The sequence below is a fragment of the Aspergillus oryzae genome, chromosome 8 (genome assembly GCF_000184455.2).
Source record: "Aspergillus oryzae RIB40 DNA, chromosome 8".
NCBI classification, from domain to species: domain Eukaryota; kingdom Fungi; phylum Ascomycota; class Eurotiomycetes; order Eurotiales; family Aspergillaceae; genus Aspergillus; species Aspergillus oryzae.
The window spans coordinates 1,138,152-1,155,981 of NC_036442.1; the positions used below are offsets into that span (position 1 = coordinate 1,138,152).

Below are 17,830 nucleotides of genomic sequence, written 5' to 3' on the forward strand. Positions count from 1 at the left end.
ATTAGAGGTAATGAATTGATTTGGGTTCTCCGGGATGTATGTATTTATATACAAAGCCAAACTGAGTCGTGGATGAAAGAAGAATTGATGACTCAGCAATCACATGACAGGAAAGTCGCTATATCCGCATTAGGCAAGCGGCTCTGCATTAAATCATGATGGACAGGCGGGGAGGAGCCTAAGGACGATAAGCTTCGAGGACCTGGGGAAAGGTCGAGGTTCCTGACCGACCTATTTCTTCCTTCTTCCATCTTTTGGCACCTCGGGTTTGCGCCCTGGACTACGTCGAGATCCGGTCGGAGAGCGGTCGATATTGACCGAATCTCTGCATCGAAGCTTGGAGCTCTACTGTGACTAGGTTTACAGATGATTTCTAGTGAACTCTACGTGGGTGAGAAGAGGGAGTGATGGGTGCGGCAAAGGGAGGACGATGAAAGGGTTGAGCTGTTGTGTTTTTACACGACGACGGAAAATCGACGGTACGGAGTAGTGTTTGCTGCCGCCGTGGAGCAAAAATGGGCAAAATGACGCGGATGAAGGCACGTGCACCGGCGCGCTAACCCCGAAGGAGGCCTAGCTGCGGCGCGGGTCTGTGGCTCGTGCCCCGGGAATGGCAGGACTAGCCGGACGGCCAGCTGTGGCTGGAGCAGGCCAGGCAAAAGGCGTGCGCGAGTCTTTCCGCCCTTCGATCTTCTTGTCCCACGCCCGTTTATTCGATGTTTGTTACTTGTGTGGCAGCGTGGATTTTGGCCCATTTGACCGTTTCGTTTTTCGCTCGTTTCTGATTCTTGTGCGCCATCTCGTGTTTTTCAGTCACTGGATGCGATCGGCCCTCCCCTTCCCGTACCGGCCTTTGTCGTGAGATTCACTGCGATTTCTCTCTCCCGGGGCCCTGCGCTTTGCGCTTCGCCGTAGCCCCGTGGTATACATAACCATCTCTTGTCCACGGGCGGCACGTCGTCCCCCCAACGTTGATGTATCGTGTCTGCAGGGGAGCTTAGGTCTTTGTCTGACTGCATGAGAAACAATACCATTGTCTTGTGCTGAATGGCAGTATCTGTTTGGGTCTGTTTACTTTTTGTTTAACGTCACAATACGTTCTACTTTTCCGTTCACTCAGTCCCTGGTGAGTTCCATCCATATTTCTACATCTCCATCAGCCTCCCTGGGCGCGAATTTCCCGTGTCTTCAATGACCTATCACATGGCAATTTGTCTCGAATCATTCCGTTTTTGCTCACATGGCGACCATCAAAAGAGATCCAACGCTCAAGCCTTTCTGGCACGATACCATGGCTCGTATGAAGCGCTCAATCGAAGAAATCGCCAACAAGTCCGATTCGGACGATGACGACTACAGCGACCACCCCCGCTCATCTCGCCGCTCCGTCTCGCGTTCCAAGTCGAGGAAGAAGTCCAAGCCGTCGAAGAAGAGACCTCGTCGCCGTTCCAACGATGACATTGTGTCTGACGATGATGATTTCTTCAGTGAGGATGAGGAATTGTCTTATGAAGAGTCGGAGGAAGAACCTGATATCAACGCTCAGAGGAATGCAAGAGGCCTCGTCGCGCGAAGGGCGGCCACGAACCGTCCACTTTATAACGAAGGCGATTCAAGTAGCTTCGAGGATGACGACGGTGAATCAGAACAAACTTCACCAAAGAAACGCAAAACTGCCGTGGTCACGTTAAAATTGGGTGATGCTTTGAAGCGACAGCCACAGCAGGACCAAGGAAACCGACGAGTCACCCGACGCACACGAGGCGCGTCGGAAGACATTTACGCGCTCACCAACTCAGGTCGCCATGTGGAAACAGTCGAACGAGGTACACATAGTCCAGAGGCTGAAGTAATTCGACCAAATCGCCGCGGATCTCGCTCATCGAAGCAGGTTCCTACGGTCATGGAAGAAGATGAAGAGACTCAGGAGAAGCAGGAAGAGTATATTGAAGAGACCACCACGGAAGTCAAAGGCTCCCAGGTTGAGATCATGGAAAGTGCGCAGGCCAGCTTCGAAGAAGGGCCCATATCCGCTGGGGATGACCAGCAAGGAGCGGCAGAAGCCGACGAGGGCTTTGTTCCCGAGTCTGAGAACGAAGATGCTGAACACGAAGAGGATGAAGACGAAGACGAAGGCCCAGTAACCCGGAGAAGAACTCGTCCAAACAGAAGCCAGCAAATCGAGGAGCCCGAGCAGCCAGATGAAGAGGAACCGTCAGGGCCTCGTCGCTCCAGTCGAAAGAAACCGAAGAGTTCTCAGCGAAAGCGATTGAATGATGAGGAGAGCGACTTTGAACCCGAAGAGGAAGACTCGAACGATGATGATGAGGTATCCCAGACCGGAAAATCCAACGCATCTCCCCGTAAAGCCAGTCAAGCACGCGATGATGAAGAGGACAGCGCCGCCGGACGGCGTCCTGGTCTTCGCAAGAGGGCGTCTCGATCTCGTGGGCAATCCGAAGCGGCGGCTGATATTGCAGAAGAACTCGCCGAAGAACTTGAGGATCTGAGGGGTGGCCGACCTCGTAGAAGATTACAGACGGATATTGTGTATGAAAAACCTCGGCGCAGCCGCAAGGATGTGGATTATCGAATCATACGACCGGACCTAATTCTACCGATCGAGGAAGCCGAGAACGAGGTCAATGAATCTCCCTCGCGCCGTGGTGGCCGCGGGGGTGGCGGCGGCGGTAGCTGGCAACGCACCCTATTCCCTACTTATGGACCTTTCGGAGGCGGTGGCCCAGCTGCGATTCTGGCTCCCCCCGGGGCACCTGCTGCGACTGGAGGCGTTGACAGTGATAGCAGCGATGATGAAGGGTTGCATCACCCACGTGGCTCCGTTGCCGGTGTGGGATCTGCTCTTGGGCCACACGGCGCTGGTCTTCTCCCCGGCCAGACGCAAACACACGACGCTGCGCAAGGTCTCTCAGGGACTCCGGCAAACCTGGGCAAAGTCAAGGATAAGCAGGCGCTTGCGGATGCAGACCCGTTAGGTGTGGATATGAGTGTCAATTTCGATAGCGTTGGAGGCTTGCAGGGCCATATTGATCAGTTGAAGGAAATGGTGTCTCTTCCTCTGCTATACCCGGAGATCTTCCAGCGTTTCCACATCGTGCCGCCTAGAGGAGTTCTCTTCCATGGTCCTCCTGGAACGGGTAAAACCCTTTTAGCCAGAGCCTTGGCGAACAGTGTCAGCTCCGAAGGCCGTAAAGTCACATTCTACATGAGAAAAGGAGCTGATGCGCTAAGCAAATGGGTGGGTGAGGCTGAAAGACAGCTGCGACTACTATTCGAGGAAGCTCGTAAAACACAGCCTAGCATTATCTTTTTCGACGAAATTGATGGTAAGTGAACAACCCCTGAAGAAAGAGCCCTAACACTACTGACTTATCTACCTCTAGGTCTGGCTCCAGTGAGATCAAGCAAACAGGAACAGATCCATGCGTCTATCGTCTCTACTCTGCTAGCGTTGATGGATGGTATGGATGGCCGTGGTCAAGTCATTGTTATTGGTGCCACCAATCGACCTGATTCGATTGACCCTGCTCTACGCCGTCCGGGTCGTTTTGATCGAGAGTTCTACTTCCCCCTGCCGAATGCCGAAGGTCGGCGCGCTATTCTCGACATCCATACCAAGGGCTGGGATCCACCTCTTCCGGGCCATATCAAGGATGAGCTGGCTGAGATCACTAAGGGTTATGGAGGAGCCGACCTTCGTGCTCTTTGCACAGAAGCCGCTCTTAATGCAGTACAAAGAAGATATCCTCAAATCTACAAATCCGACAAGAAGCTTCTTATCGATCCGAAGAACATCGATGTCACCCCGAAGGACTTTATGCTCGCGATCAAGAAGATGGTCCCATCATCAGAGAGGTCCACTTCATCCGGCGCCTCGCCGCTCCCCAAGGAAGTCGAACCGTTACTACGTCATCCTCTGGCCGACATTAGAGCCCTGCTCTCCGAAATTCTTCCACAAAGAAAACGGCTCACTGCTTTGGAAGAAGCACAATTTGAGGAGCCCGAGGGCGCTGGAAGTTTCCAACGCGAGCAGATGCAACAGGAATTCGACAGGTCGCGAGTTTTCAGGCCCAGGATGCTGCTTCGCGGACTAATGGGCATGGGCCAACAGTATCTGGCGGCTGCCATTTTGCACTACTTTGAAGGACTGCACGTGCAATCGTTCGATTTGCCTACTCTCCTTAGTGATTCGACTCGGTCCCCGGAAGCAGCTGTCATACAGCTCTTTGCAGAGGTCAAGAGACATAGGCCAAGTGTGATATACATTCCCAACATAGAAAGTTGGTCCGAAACCGTTGGGCAAGCCGTTCTCTCCACCTTCTTGGGTTTGCTGCGGTCGATACCTCCCACTGATCCTGTCTTGCTTCTCGGAGTCCAGGAGATAACAGGAGAAGAAATCGACACCGGGCTGCTACGGCAGATGTTTGGGTTTTCGAAGAGAAACTTTTACGACCTGAAAGCGCCAGGAAATGAAGCACGGTACGAGTATTTCAGTAAGGTAGTCGAGTACATCAAAACCTCGCCAGCGCATTTTCCGGATCCCGAGAACCGTAAGAAGAGGGAACTCGAGACCCTGGAGATTGCGCCTCCACCTCCGCCAAAGCCCACAACGCCACTCACCAAGGAGCAGCTAAAAGCTCAGAAAAAGAAAGATCACCAAACGCTGAATCTTCTAAAAATTAGGATCCAGCCTATCATGGACCAGATCAAGAAGTACAAACGGTTCAGAACCGGTGTGATCGATGAGTCTCAGATCCGGTACCTCTGGGAAGAGGATGATCCCAACATCGTCACAAGCGATCTACCGATTGAACAGCGGACCACCTTCCGGCCATTCGAGAAGGCTTATGACAAACACGGCGTCCCGGGACTCTGGGAAACCGTGTCGGGTAAATTCTTCTACAATATGGAAATCGTTACCATCGAAAAGCGCCTCTCCAATGGATACTATAAACGACCCAGTGACTTCCTGGCGGACATAAAGCGACTAGCCAAAGATGCACGACAGACTGGCGATCAAGAGAGGATCTTGAGAGCCAACGAGCTTCTGTCTAACGTTGAAGTTGATATCTCCACCATCGAGCAGGCCGAGCCGCAGCTCGTCGCAGAATGCGAGAATGTCTACATTCGGGAACTGGCAAGGGAAAAGGCCGCAGCTGAAAAGGCCAAGAGGGTCGAGGAAGCAGAAAAGGGAGGCTTTTTGGGTCACACGGCGAACCATAATGTACCGCATGGTAATACCGAGTCGGGTCCTTCAAGTGGCCCTGTGGTGCTAGGCGAGACATTCCCTGACCTCGCTCCCAAGGAGCAGGCCAGACCGGTAACGCCGACACGACAATCAACGGCAAGCTTCTTGACCAACGGCTACCATCAAAGCGGAGGCTCAGATCTCAATGATCTGAGCGCCCGTGGACCGACAAGCAATGGTTCACATGAGTCGAGGCCAGATGGGGACGGTGATGTCTACATGACCAATTCAGAAGACCACTCAGGCACAAGAGACACGCAAGGCAGTTCATTCGGGCCATCGGCGCAGCCAAAACCACCGTATTCCCACACAGCGCCTTCCCAGCAGATACGACGCGAATCAGGTCTTTCGAGCTTCTCGCAGAAGGGGCCGATGACTCCAATGGCTCCGGGATCTCAGCCACACGACTACGCTAACGAAGCTTCTACTACACAAACAACGTCAGGCCAAAAATCGTCAGATCAATCATCTCTCCGTCCAAATTATACACAAAGCCCCATAGTGGGTCAAGCAATAAGGCACGATTTCCCTGACCTTACTCAATACCCAGACCGGGTGGGATTAGAAGAGCATCTACCAGACACGCAGCAATGTGACAGCAGCCAGCCGTCACCGAGGCCACGCGAGTCTCTTCCCGGAAACGCAGACTCGCAGCCCGAACACCATGTGAATGGCAGTCAGTCGCAACCGAAAACACAACCACCCGTGCCTCTTTTCGATGAATCCACAAAGCCGTCATCTCATCCGCCAGTTAATCTCCATTCGATACTGAACGATGAGGACCACTCACCAAAGCTAATCGTGGACTCTGAGTATGTCCAGAATCTGCACGAGCAGCTCACCCAGCGGACCAGTGGCTGCTCGGTGGAGCAGCTTGAGCAGATCAACACTAGCCTAATGGACTACCTGTGGCGCACGCGTGGTGAATGGAACCGCAGCAAAGTGGCCGCTGGAATTCGGGACTCATTCAATGAGATCCTCGAAGACATGCAGGCGATGCAGGAAATTGGTCCTATCAGTCAAAGGACGAAGGAACAGTTGGGTTCATCATTCGAACACCTGTAACTATGCTGCAGCCCTCGTCAAGAGAACCCTTAATTCTCTCTTCTTCCCTTGCCTCCACCCCTCAATCTCTCTCCCTCACCCTCTCTCTTTCTTCGTTTCCTTTCTTTCCTACCCATTATTTCCTCTTCGCTTGGTATAGGGTTGAATTAGAGGTGTTTGTGTACTTTGACAATGGACTTGTGTAATGAAGTCGATGCTGGCTCTAGGATCTTTCTTTTTTTTCTTTTTTTCTATCCTCTTTTATCTTCTACTCTCAGATTATACCTATCTTGTTGACATTTCCTATCTTGCTTATTATCTACGGAATGGCTATTCTGCAAGCCTGCGAGTGTGTTTCTTTTTGGTTGGTACTACGGGTTTTTAAGGGCCGGTTTGTTTTCTCTCGCGCGAACGGTGAGCTCGTGCATGTATGCTTTAAGACATCTCATTTCCTTCAAAATTTGTGGACAATTTTGTAGATAAAATGCATCAGACAACAAAGCATCAGTGACTAGAGTTGTGTCAATAAACCCTAGAGAATTGAACGTATACTCGTATGGCAGTGAACATGTGACGCGGCCAAGACACCAGCCTGTCCTTTCCCGAAGGAGCGCGATCATCACCGCCTCACCAAATTTCCCTTTCCTGCGGCGAGGAACACTACGATTATCTCTCCCTCCCTCATACAACTCCGACATTGTGCTGCTTGGTGTCGCGCGCAATTTTTCTATTTTCAACATTCTTTGCAGACAGCGCTGCGAAGGTTTCACACGAAAACCAGCAACGATATTATGACCCCAGCCTGAATACTCCCCGCCGACATTTAAACTCCGTTCGATCGCTATTCCAGGACAGCCATATCTGTCCTATACAACGCCATGGTAAACTGGCTCAGTCTCGCCGTGCCGTTCGCCTACCTAGGTGTTCTAATCGGCTCCCTAGCAACCTTCTCCTCATTATACCGCAAGCGCAAAGCCCGTATGTTCAGCGCCTTTCCCAAAGAAGCCACGTTCATCTAGTATACTAACCAAGGCCCGTCGCGGACATATAGAAAAGGCATACTCTCTAGAACCATGGTTCCCCGCTCACCTCCAACGAGATATCTATTTCTCCCTTCTTCACATTGACCCGCCTGCGACCTCTTCTAAGGAGAAGAAGGCGCCTGCTGTACCCGAGTCGGTGCTTAAGGCTGCGCTCTTAAGACGTGCAGAGGAGGATATCAAACGGGTTTTGGCCCTGCGCAGTCAGAAACAGGCTTTGGGTGTGCTACTTCAGCGTGGTAGTGTGGGTGATGATTTGTGGCAACGGTTCCAGAGGGCGGAGAAGGAGATGGAGGATGAGGTTCGCGATGTTGTTTCTGAGGTTAGTTATTTTTCTCCTTGTGCTTTACTTCTGCATATCTTGAGGATGTGGTGACTGAATGGTTCGAACTTAGGCCAACGCATATGTACCCGGTTGGGGCCAAACGATTTTCCAATCTGCCAATGAAATGATGAACAACACCCTCTATCGCGAGCGCATCGCTGAGCAGCAGGCCAAGTTGGACGAGGAGCGTCAATGGTGGGAGAAGAGGAGAGCCAGCATCAAGGAAGGATTCATGAAGGAATTGGACGCCGAGGACTCTACTTCAACCGCACCTCCGCAGAAAACCGAAGCTCCAGCTGACACAACCCCTACCACGACCAGCAGCTCCACCCCTGCAATAAAGACCCCCGAGTCGTCTGGTGCGCCGTCCTCGGTAACTGGAAGCGATGACGATGCAGTTTTGGTCGAGGCTGATGAGCAGCCTGGGAGTCCGGCGTCCCCAAGCAAGAAGAAGAAGAAGGGCAAGAAATAATGGTTGCACGTTCGGGTGTTTCTTTCGCTTCCGTTTCGTTTATGCATGAAAAGATACTCTTACACTTTTTTCATCAAACGTATGTGTACGTTGTGTGCTCTATATAACTTGATGTTAGACGAGAGACAATAATGATGTTTCTTGGCTGGTCACATTTGTACGATATTTCTCTCTTCTTGATGAGGAAGTGATTTTACTGTCGGGTTAAGATACCCTGGGCGAAACAACCAGTTACCATAACACAAACCAGCGCATATGTTTCGTAGGTGTTAATCTGGAAATGTCCGCCCTTCCACCAAAATAGCTCGCCAAGCTATATCTACCATAATATACTTTAATCCACCGACACAATGACACTTCTTACCCAGTGTCACGGTAGGCCAATAGTGTCAAAATTGGTCCCTGATTAAATAGATCCTGGCCGGCTGGCTCAATGGTAGAGCGTCAGTCTCCTAGCAGGCCATTGATTGGTCAATAGATCACAACTGAAGGTTCTGGGTTCGAGTCCCAGGTCGGTCGTTATTTTTTTAGGATTCGTTGAGTCGACTATCGAGATTGGCTCGTGAGTAATTGGTACTTCAACTTGGTTGTGCAATCTGTGTTGAAGGACATTCAGATGTGATCAGAACTCTCGAGCTGAAGTCCAATATTGTCTGGATGGTGTGGATATAGACCGAAGGAAAGTACCTGGTGCTTGTGTAGAAAGTTATCTATAGCATACGGCTAGGCTAGGTTTCAGTTGATGACTCCGGCCAACCGTATCACACCCTAAGAGGCCAGAGCCAGGTTGGTGATATAGAAAATATGGAGGAACTACGTGGTCAAGTTCTACCTTCCCCCATTCCCACAGTGCATTGTCCCGTGTTTCTTCATTCTGCAGAATTTCAGAGTGGGTAAGCCAACTTACCACTAGGGGATCGATGTATTCAACCTTCTCGGGGCTCTTGCCTCACTGTATCAGACTGATTAGTATCTATACTAGACCCCAGCCAGCGCTGTAGTACCTAGTATGTGCGGTCTAGGGGACAAACGGAACATCTCGTTATATATTACGCCGGGTTCACGGGACAATTCACCAACGGCCATGTCGCTCGGTGCTAGTCCAGATGCTGACTCAACACACAGCTTAATGACTTCGATACATCTACCGGGTGTAACTTGTTGCAAGTTAAAACTCAAATTGCCAACCCAATTATCCATTCTTACCAGGGATAATTTTGCTGACATACCGGCCAAGCTCAGCAGACCCAGGCGGAATGCATTCTCTATCTGCCGACTGACTTAAGGTATCTTTAGGGCGTTAGGGTCGAACCTTAAGGGGAGGCATGACGAGTGCGGTGATGTTGTCCCTGGTAGGGTGGTTGGTGTAGGGCACCATGGTATCGGCAATCTTTCGATTGGAGATGGTATAGCTTCAAAGGCTTTTCCTTGTCCTAACGTGTCAGGCTTCGTGTGGGCCTTCCAGCACTGCAATCTTAGTGTCTGGAAGGAGTTATCAGACTTACCTTGTTGGTGTGTTAGTTGCCACGCGGTGTCTGCCACTGTCAGTAATGAGTCTCGCTGCAGTTTTGGTCTCTGGGAGGGATTGACTTGTCGGTGTCTCCGCGTTGCTGTTTTTACCAAAGTCAAATACTGGGACAAATTGCCACCTTTTCCGAGCGCGTTTGACCTTGACGCTCGGTTCCGTAGTTCTTGTGTGATCCTTGTCGAGCTTCTTGTGTCTAGTAAAGGGGCAGTGCTGCATTTATTATCACCGGTGTATGATTTTGACTGGCAATTGATTGGTCACTCTGCTTGTGACAGCCTGTGTAGTCCAGGTGGCGAGAGTATATTTGGCGATGTACTATGAAGATACGCACCATACTACCACGGCAGATACCGGTGGGCCCAGAATATATATGTACGCAGGTAACACTGCACACGAGTTACTCATGGAGTGCTAAAGGAACAACTTCAGCAATAAGATAACCACGACTTAATCCATAAAGTCGTTCAAAGAATATCCACATAACTAACATAGAAGAGAAGAAGTATACAAGCAGAAGAAAATGAAATATATGGAGCTGTGCAAGGATTATAAGGTCACCCAATCTTAGGACTATGTAGCATAATATTACGACAGAATAATATATCAAGTTTCCATAGTCTAGTGGTTAGGACGGCGGTCTCATAGCAATATGACAATTCCTATCTAAAGGAGTTGCAATCCGCAAGCACGAGTTCGATTCTCGTTGGAAGCATTCTTTTTTGCTGTTTTCATTTTGCTTACACTGGGCCTATTTCTCCCGTTCCTTAAGGAGGGATCACCGCGAAGGCAGGCTGTGCGTATGTATCCATGAAGCCGAATCCACGGCCTACAAGCTTAGAAGAGGGATTGTTACCCTGTCGCCATCAAGCATTCAATCAGCTTGGGTAACCGGGGAACACCACGATACCAATGAGCGTACTTGAATGTTTTGATGGCTGAATACATATCTTCACCATGGCCGTCGACCGTGTGATGTTGGTCCGCGACAGCGGTCCTTAGTGTTGCCCTTCCTCCTACTTGGGTCTATTACAGGGTTTAGGAAGTGCAGTTCAGACTCTCGGGGTAGTAATATCACACACAATCTGTGATCAGCCGGTATATACCCTATACTTGTAGGCAAGGATCTGCACTGCGGGAGACTATTTGATAAAGCAGATAATACGTGAAGCTGGTTGATAGCACTGGTTGCAGGCTATTTGGATGAAGCATACAGAGTACGGATCTGCACATGGGAAAAAGATAAGAATGGTTTAAAAAGGGAGAAAAAGAAAGTGCTTCCAACGAGAATCGAACTCGTGCTTGCGGATTGCAACTCCTTTAGATAGGAATTGTCATATTGCTATGAGACCGCCGTCCTAACCACTAGACTATGGAAGCTTGGTTGAAGTCCAGCCCGAAAGCTTAGTCTTATGTGTCATAGCAATGCTAATGCCTCCAATTACCACATATCAATGAAATCACACATCACGTAGGCCAAGAAACCTGGTCTCTGTCTTTGGATACGCACTCAACTATGGTACCGTAGCATAAGAATATGCTGTAAGAAACTCTTTATTATGGGTAGTTAGGAACATGGATAGTAGTTTTTAAAGTAACTTGGTTATTGGTACTGTGCAGCAGTAGTGGTAAGGTTACCAGCGTTGCATGCACTTTCTGACACTGGAGAGTTACTGCATATCACAGTGGATGTGCTGTCTGAAACATATCGGTTCAGGGGCACGGAGAACTATTGATCATCCCGCACTAATACGTAGATAAGCTGAAGCTGTTAGCTTCTGAGGGTCATACCACGACAACAGTGTGAGGGGTAAGAGTATAGCCAGCTAGGTGTGTTGTCTGCTCAGCACTAGACGGCTGATCTGAGTATCCTTTGTGCGACTAGAGCGCCAGGGGAGTGGTATTCCTGAAAGCCATTTGTGATATTTCTTCGGTACCCGAATGTATCCCACTCTATCGAGTAGATAGATGTGACATCTTCCGTACGTGGGCGAGCTCTAAGATGAAACATTTGATCCGAAGCTTGTCTGGAATTGGCTTTTCTAGGCATGGAGGAAAGCTTAAGCCAGTTACGACAAGTAGTAGTTGTTGATCATAATTTCACCGTGCTCAGTGAGTCTAGCACCGTGGTTTCATACGATTAAATACTTCTAATGGTGGGCATATCCATTCCTTGATGAGGTCGTTGAAAAGTGGTCGACCCCTGTTTCAAAAGTACACATGCTCAAGTAAAAGCATGTTAGACACTTAGTATTAAAATCAAGATATTGTTTGAGGGTGATCTTGCCTCTCAACACGCGCAGAATTACCCTCAACGGACTGGCTATTCAGGTGAGATCTGCGGGATTATCAACCAGTCTAAAACTTCAGATGGGATGATCGACGCACTTTAGATATACTTGCCAGCCGAGCATATGTGGGGCTAGTTATAATCTGATCGACGACCTGATAACTATCATGTGTTTGCACTTTATGAAAAGTAAATTTTACATAATAGCACTGCTAGTGATGCTCATTCGATCGCCTATACTCCATGGTGGGCTGGGATATAGGCGATGGCTCCACGAGGAATGAAAGCGGAGACTGTCATTGAATGATATAAATCTTGTGAAAGGAAAGTGATCTGCGTGGATTATTGATGTGCTATCCAATACGAAAACGATGCCCACTTTTACTTCACTCATCCCCTACCAAGAACTGGTTTCGAGATGGAACTGAAGCGCTAGGTGCAATCCACCGCGGCCCTGGGCCCCACGCATTATGATTTCCCTCTTCTAATGGTAATGAGGTTCCTCATATTCACAATAGGATCGAACAGCCACTGGCATCTGAGTCTAGAGACCGAACAACGGGAGGGGGTACGTAGAAATATCATATAAAAGCAAGCCAGATGAAGGTTTTCGAACGGTGTATGTGCCTTCAGAAAGAGCTCTCCGAGTGCCAGTCATTACCGCTGTTGGTCTCTTGTCCAAAATGCATCTATATGTCATTACACTAGTTGCGTTCACGGGCCTTGTTCACTGTTGGGGAGGCCTCTCTGCTTCCAGTCTGGACGAATACTGTTTCTATTCCATCTACCAATCGCTATCAACCCTAACATGGTCTGGCCCCCACTCACAAAATGCTGCATGTAACAACACTGTGCAGGTAAGCTCCATCTATACATCCGTAAAGCTATACTGCTCGGATGAGGAACTGTCTGCCGGGGTAAACTTGTGGGAAAATTACTGCCAGGGGCTCTACAGTCCCTTGGACCTTGATGCGATGCCGAACAATACAACGAGTGCATACATAGCGGAGCTTCCGCATGTTGATCCTAGTCAATATCAAAAAATGATATTGACATCACCTGTATTACTGTCACGTTCATACTATCTTGTTGCCCTCCACAGTTATGTGAGACACATATTCTTGATTCGTTAATTGGTCAACACCACTGACTCTGTATCACAGCTAGCGAAAGATCAAGCATTACCGAAATCAACGCGGCTGAGTTGGAGTGTAATGGGCTACTGGGGCGGAATCTTGCTCACCGGCATACTGCATCGTTTATGGACTTTATCGCGGCATGTCCAAGGAGGAAGTGGTAGAGGAGATGTGGAGCGCAAGCGAGAACAACAGTTACCAGACAAAGCTGGAATACGGGATCGTCTTAGCTTTTATTGGAAGGCTTACATTGCCGTCCCTGCAGCTCTCGGATCGTACCATCAACGCCGGCTCCTGGGATGTAGCATCCCGAATCGCCCGGAGATTCTAGTTGTGGTCTGGTTTTGGATCATGTGTATTATCCTCAACTTTGGGTTTCATGACATCTTCATTCCGAATGTCACGTAAGGATAATGGCACTCTTACCCATGTGGTACTGTGTCGACTAACATGCTCATTAGGATGCCAACTATTTCGCGGCAGGCATGGAAGTACGTTGCTCAACGGACTAGCATGTTCGCATATGCCTGTTTGCCATGGGTGTGGTTATTCGCTGGACGGAACAATATCTTCATTTGGGCCACTGGTTGGAGCTTCAGCACTTTCAATGTCTTCCACCGGCACCTGAGTCGTCTCACAGCCATATTTGCCTTTGTACATGCGATATCATATACTGTTCTGGATACGATCTATGGTATGGACCTTGATCACTGTCTGTTGTAGCCATATAACTAACAAGGCTCACAAAGGACCTTACTACGAAGAAGGATTGCATGTTCTCTGGTTCAAGTTTGGTATTATTGTGAGTCTAAGCTAAACCACGTCAAATTCCTTCCGCTAATATATTAATTAATATTTAGGGTGCCACTATGATGGGGCTACTTTGCGGCCTCTCCATTCCCTACATTCGTACTAAATGTTATGAGTTATTTTTGGTTGGGCACATCCTATTTGCAGTGATCCTTCTTGTTGCGCTTTTCCAGTGCGTCCTTCTTTGCTCCCTCCCTGTCTATGACTTTGGCAGATGCGAGACCGGCTTACAAGATAAAACAGACATACTTCCGTTTTCGGAACTAAATATAACGCCTACCTCTGGCCAGTGGTTGCCATATGGTGCTGTGATCGGTTCTTGCGCCTCGTACGCCTCGTATATTGCAACATCCGCGTCTCTACCCCTGGGCATCTGCAAACAACTACAGCAATGGTAACGTATAGTGAAGAGGCTGATGTCGTCCGACTTGACGTCCAAGCAGATGGCTCAATCCGGCCTTTGCCAGGGCATTACTTCCATCTATATCAATTATTCAGTTGGCGTGGCTGGGAAAACCATCCTTTTACAGTCGGCGCCTACACAGCACCAAACCCAACGTCGCCATTAACGTCTTCATCTAATGCACAACAAGGACCCCACTATATGACTGGAGCCCTTAACGAGAAGAACCCATTCACTTCAACTCCTACAGAGGTATTTACACAGGGATCCCAATCTTCTACCACTGACCCTGCTCTTGGAAACCTTGTTTTCTGGATTCGTCCTTATAACGGTTGGACAAAGCGACTGAAAGACCAGTGTTTACGTTCATCATCCTCTGATGATAGTGCTGTGAACGGATATTATCAAACCTCTATTCCTATATCCTTGGAGGGTCCTTACGGTCATACACTTCCGTTGCATCACTACGGCACTGTGGTCATGATCGTTGGTGGGACCGGCATAGCAACAGCAGTACCTTACATTCATGATCACGTTTCCAGATTGTCGAAGGCAGGCTCTAGGGTATCTGACGATACAAAAACCCAGACTTCCAACCTTACTCTGGTCTGGGCATGCCGCGGCCATGTATTCATGCAGCAGCTTTGTGGTAGGGAACTTGCTGGTGCACTAGAAATCGAAGGATTTACTGGGCGCTTCCATTGTACGAAAGGCTGTAATAGCCACTGCGCTGCTGATAACAAGAATGGGGAATTGCGTATTGAGCGTGGACGCCCGAATATTGAGAATATCATCCATGGGGCCGCTACAGAAGCGCAGATTGCCAGGCACAAAATGGCGGTACTCACATGCGGGTCACCCCATATGTCAGATGAGGTTAGACGCAGTGTGCATCGTATACTGAAAAAGGGGTACGAAGGGATTGAGTATTTTGAGGAAGCATACTCATGGTGAGGCATATGTGTGGCTTAGTTGATTGTTTGTGGTTGTTGTACTTTATATGGATTGAGTCAATCAACAGAGAGATACGCTGGGCGTGTCGATCCATTCATTTGAAAGTCGGAAGTAGTTGCTTCACTCAGAAAGGCTTTCCTGGCCCTCGCATTCTTTCGTTGCCAAGTTGCACCTGTGCTATGGTAGAACGTTGTACCAACGAATTTTAGTGGTTGCAGAGACGGAATAGTTGTGGTATGGAAAGAACTCAATTAGGTCTCAAGATCACAATACCGTTGAATCCCTTATGATCGGAGGAAAGTCTGGCCAATGACTCTTTATGCTATGGATAGGAAGTTGACGCTGTCATTTGGTTGGTATGCGCCCTTGTTTCGAGTCAGAAAACCGACGAAGAAGCTAAAAGTTTAAAGAGGAGCTATCCAAGGAACAAAAGCCTTTGTAGCCAATGGCTCAGTTATGCCATTGTAGGGGATCGATGTCACTGCCTTCCGTGACCCTTACGTTTTCCAGAATAAGGACCTAGATGACACTGTTGGCAGTAGCTCGGGCACTTGGTATGCTGCTATCTCGGGCGGTGTCCACGATGTCGGGCCCGGGGTGTTCCTCTATCGCAACCAGGGATCGGGTTATGAGGACTGGGAGTACCTTGGAAAATGGTGGAGTGAGCCTGTTAACTCGACCTGTGGCAACGGTGACTGGGCTAAGGCATGGGGCTACAATTTCGAAGTTGGGAATGTGTTCAGTCTCGACAAAGAAGGCTATAATGTCAACGGCGAGACTTTTATCACTCTCGGCGTGGAGGGTTCGTATGGCCCAATCACCGAATCTGTTACCTCGATGCATGGCATGCTGTGGGCGTCCGGTAATATCTTGAAACCGGACGGCGGAAATGTGACTTTTGAGCCTACCATGGCGGGTGTTCTTGACTGGGGAATATCCTCATATGCCGCGGCAGGAAAGGTCCTACCAGCGACGTCTCAGGCCTCCGAGAAGAGCGGTGCGCCTGATCGCTTTATCTCGTACGTGTGGCTGACTGGAGACGTCTTCGGAGGCGTGGCCGGATACCCAAGTGAGCAGCAGGGATGGCAAAATACGCTACTACTCCCCCGTAAATTACATAAACAGACTATTTCCAACGTGGTCGATAATGACCTTGCCTCGGAGACTGGCTCGTGGTGCGTAAAAGATAGCGAGAATAGCTGTCTCAAGCTTGAAACAATGGGAATCAAGATTGCGAGAGAGACATATAAGGCAATGACAAATAAAACGTCCTTCACCGAGCCGAAGCGCACGTTTTGCGAAGACGGTGCTGTTCCCTTCAAGCAGTCGCCCACCACCAAGTTCTTCGTTCTTAATGCCCAGCTCTCATTCCCCAAGTCCGCTCGTGACCCTGGAGTTCAAGCTGGTTTCAAGATTCTCTCTTCGGAGCTTGAGTCGACAACTATCTACTACCAATTCTCGAATGAATCTATCGTCATTGGCCGCAGTAACACAAGCGCAGCCGTCCAGACCACCACTGAAATTGAACACTACTACCGAGTCAGGGCGTCTGCGGTTGTTTGACATCAATAAGAATTGCAACAAGAGCGACGATGATGATAAACAAGAAGAGAGGAAGAAAAAGGATGCCTATAGAGAACATGGCAGAAACCGCCACAATGTCAAGCTTGCTGCAGAGGATGAGTCGCACATTGAGACTTTGGATCTCACTATTGTGGTTGACAACGCTGTTCTTGAAGTTTATGCTAACTCACGATTTGCCCTTTCTACCTGGGCTCGGTAAGTCCTGTCTGAATGTTTTTCAATTTACAAGAAACTTGCTAATGTCGAGTGCAGTACCTGGTATGCCAACTCAACCGAGATTAGCTTCTTCCATAATGGCGAGGGAGAAGTCACTTTCAGCGATATCAGTGTGTCCGATGGCTTGTACGATGCCTACCCTGATAGGGCCCGGTAAATAACGTAATGTTGGTCTATGTTAATGAGTGTATGATGGATGGGAATGTTATAGAGCTTGGGAAAGAATCATAGCTTAGCTGGAATAGCGAAGGTTTGGAGATTAGTTTGGGTAGAACTGTTGAATTAAGTTAACGATATCTTAACTCAGAGTACCGTTTATATTCCAGTGAGGAGGAACCTTAGCTATTGCCTTTTCCTGCTTACACAGAGATCTGTGTATGGCGTACTATTGAGTTATCCTGATCAACCTACACTGGAACTAACTGTTATTTCCCCCTCTACCATGGCCGTATTGGAATATAGAGACTTAACGCGTCTGCGATAGTTGACATTTTATGTCTCCGTAAATTGGGGGAGTCAACGAAATTTAATGGCCATCTGGAGCAGTATGTGTTGTTTGGACTGTGTGGTTGTTGTACCGAGCTACCTGTTGTAGGAGCGAGTTGGAATATGCACTTGTACAGTGAGTGCATTGTCTTGAAGTTCATTTGTGATTGCAACATCTACAGTGTCCTATTGCCTCTGCCGAACGTTCAGTCTGGTTCATTTCAAGAGCATCGGATTACATGTAGTAGCGCTGGGCCTGAAGTAATCAATGACTCC

The 17,830-nt window shown here is 48.9% G+C and overlaps 3 protein-coding genes and 3 non-coding genes across 6 annotated transcripts; 5 read left to right on the top strand and 1 right to left on the bottom strand.

Moving 5' to 3' along the window:
* Positions 1-1,903: 1,903 nt before the first annotated feature.
* Positions 1,904-6,334, top strand: AO090103000045 (chromatin segregase YTA7; the record flags this gene model as incomplete). Its single annotated transcript, XM_023233477.1, has 4 exons — positions 1,904-2,550; positions 2,809-3,347; positions 3,405-5,447; positions 5,838-6,334. 4 exons carry the CDS (start codon positions 1,904-1,906, stop codon positions 6,332-6,334), a joined length of 3,726 nt encoding a protein of 1,241 aa, XP_023093783.1.
* Positions 6,335-7,191: 857 nt separating this feature from the next.
* AO090103000044 (Sec63 complex subunit SEC66) lies at positions 7,192-8,150 on the top strand (the record flags this gene model as incomplete). The annotated part of the gene is made up of 3 exons (XM_001826609.3): positions 7,192-7,291; positions 7,365-7,675; positions 7,749-8,150. 3 exons carry the CDS (start codon positions 7,192-7,194, stop codon positions 8,148-8,150), a joined length of 813 nt encoding a protein of 270 aa, XP_001826661.1.
* A 419-nt stretch (positions 8,151-8,569) lies between these two features.
* AO090103t00004 lies at positions 8,570-8,669 on the top strand. Its single transcript has one exon. It is a non-coding gene; the product is annotated as a tRNA-Arg (tRNA).
* A 1,616-nt stretch (positions 8,670-10,285) lies between these two features.
* Positions 10,286-10,390, top strand: AO090103t00003. The gene has a single exon. It is a non-coding gene; the product is annotated as a tRNA-Met (tRNA).
* Positions 10,391-10,950: 560 nt separating this feature from the next.
* AO090103t00002 lies at positions 10,951-11,055 on the bottom strand. Its single transcript has one exon. It is a non-coding gene; the product is annotated as a tRNA-Met (tRNA).
* A 2,171-nt stretch (positions 11,056-13,226) lies between these two features.
* Positions 13,227-17,225, top strand: AO090103000043 (uncharacterized protein; the record flags this gene model as incomplete). Its single annotated transcript, XM_023233478.1, is given in 12 exon segments — positions 13,227-13,261; positions 13,332-13,505; positions 13,563-13,795; positions 13,851-13,903; positions 13,962-14,248; positions 14,317-15,264; positions 15,401-15,450; positions 15,524-15,542; positions 15,601-15,643; positions 15,737-16,754; positions 16,765-17,047; positions 17,105-17,225. 12 exon segments carry the CDS (start codon positions 13,227-13,229, stop codon positions 17,223-17,225), a joined length of 3,264 nt encoding a protein of 1,087 aa, XP_023093782.1.
* Positions 17,226-17,830: the final 605 nt, after the last annotated feature.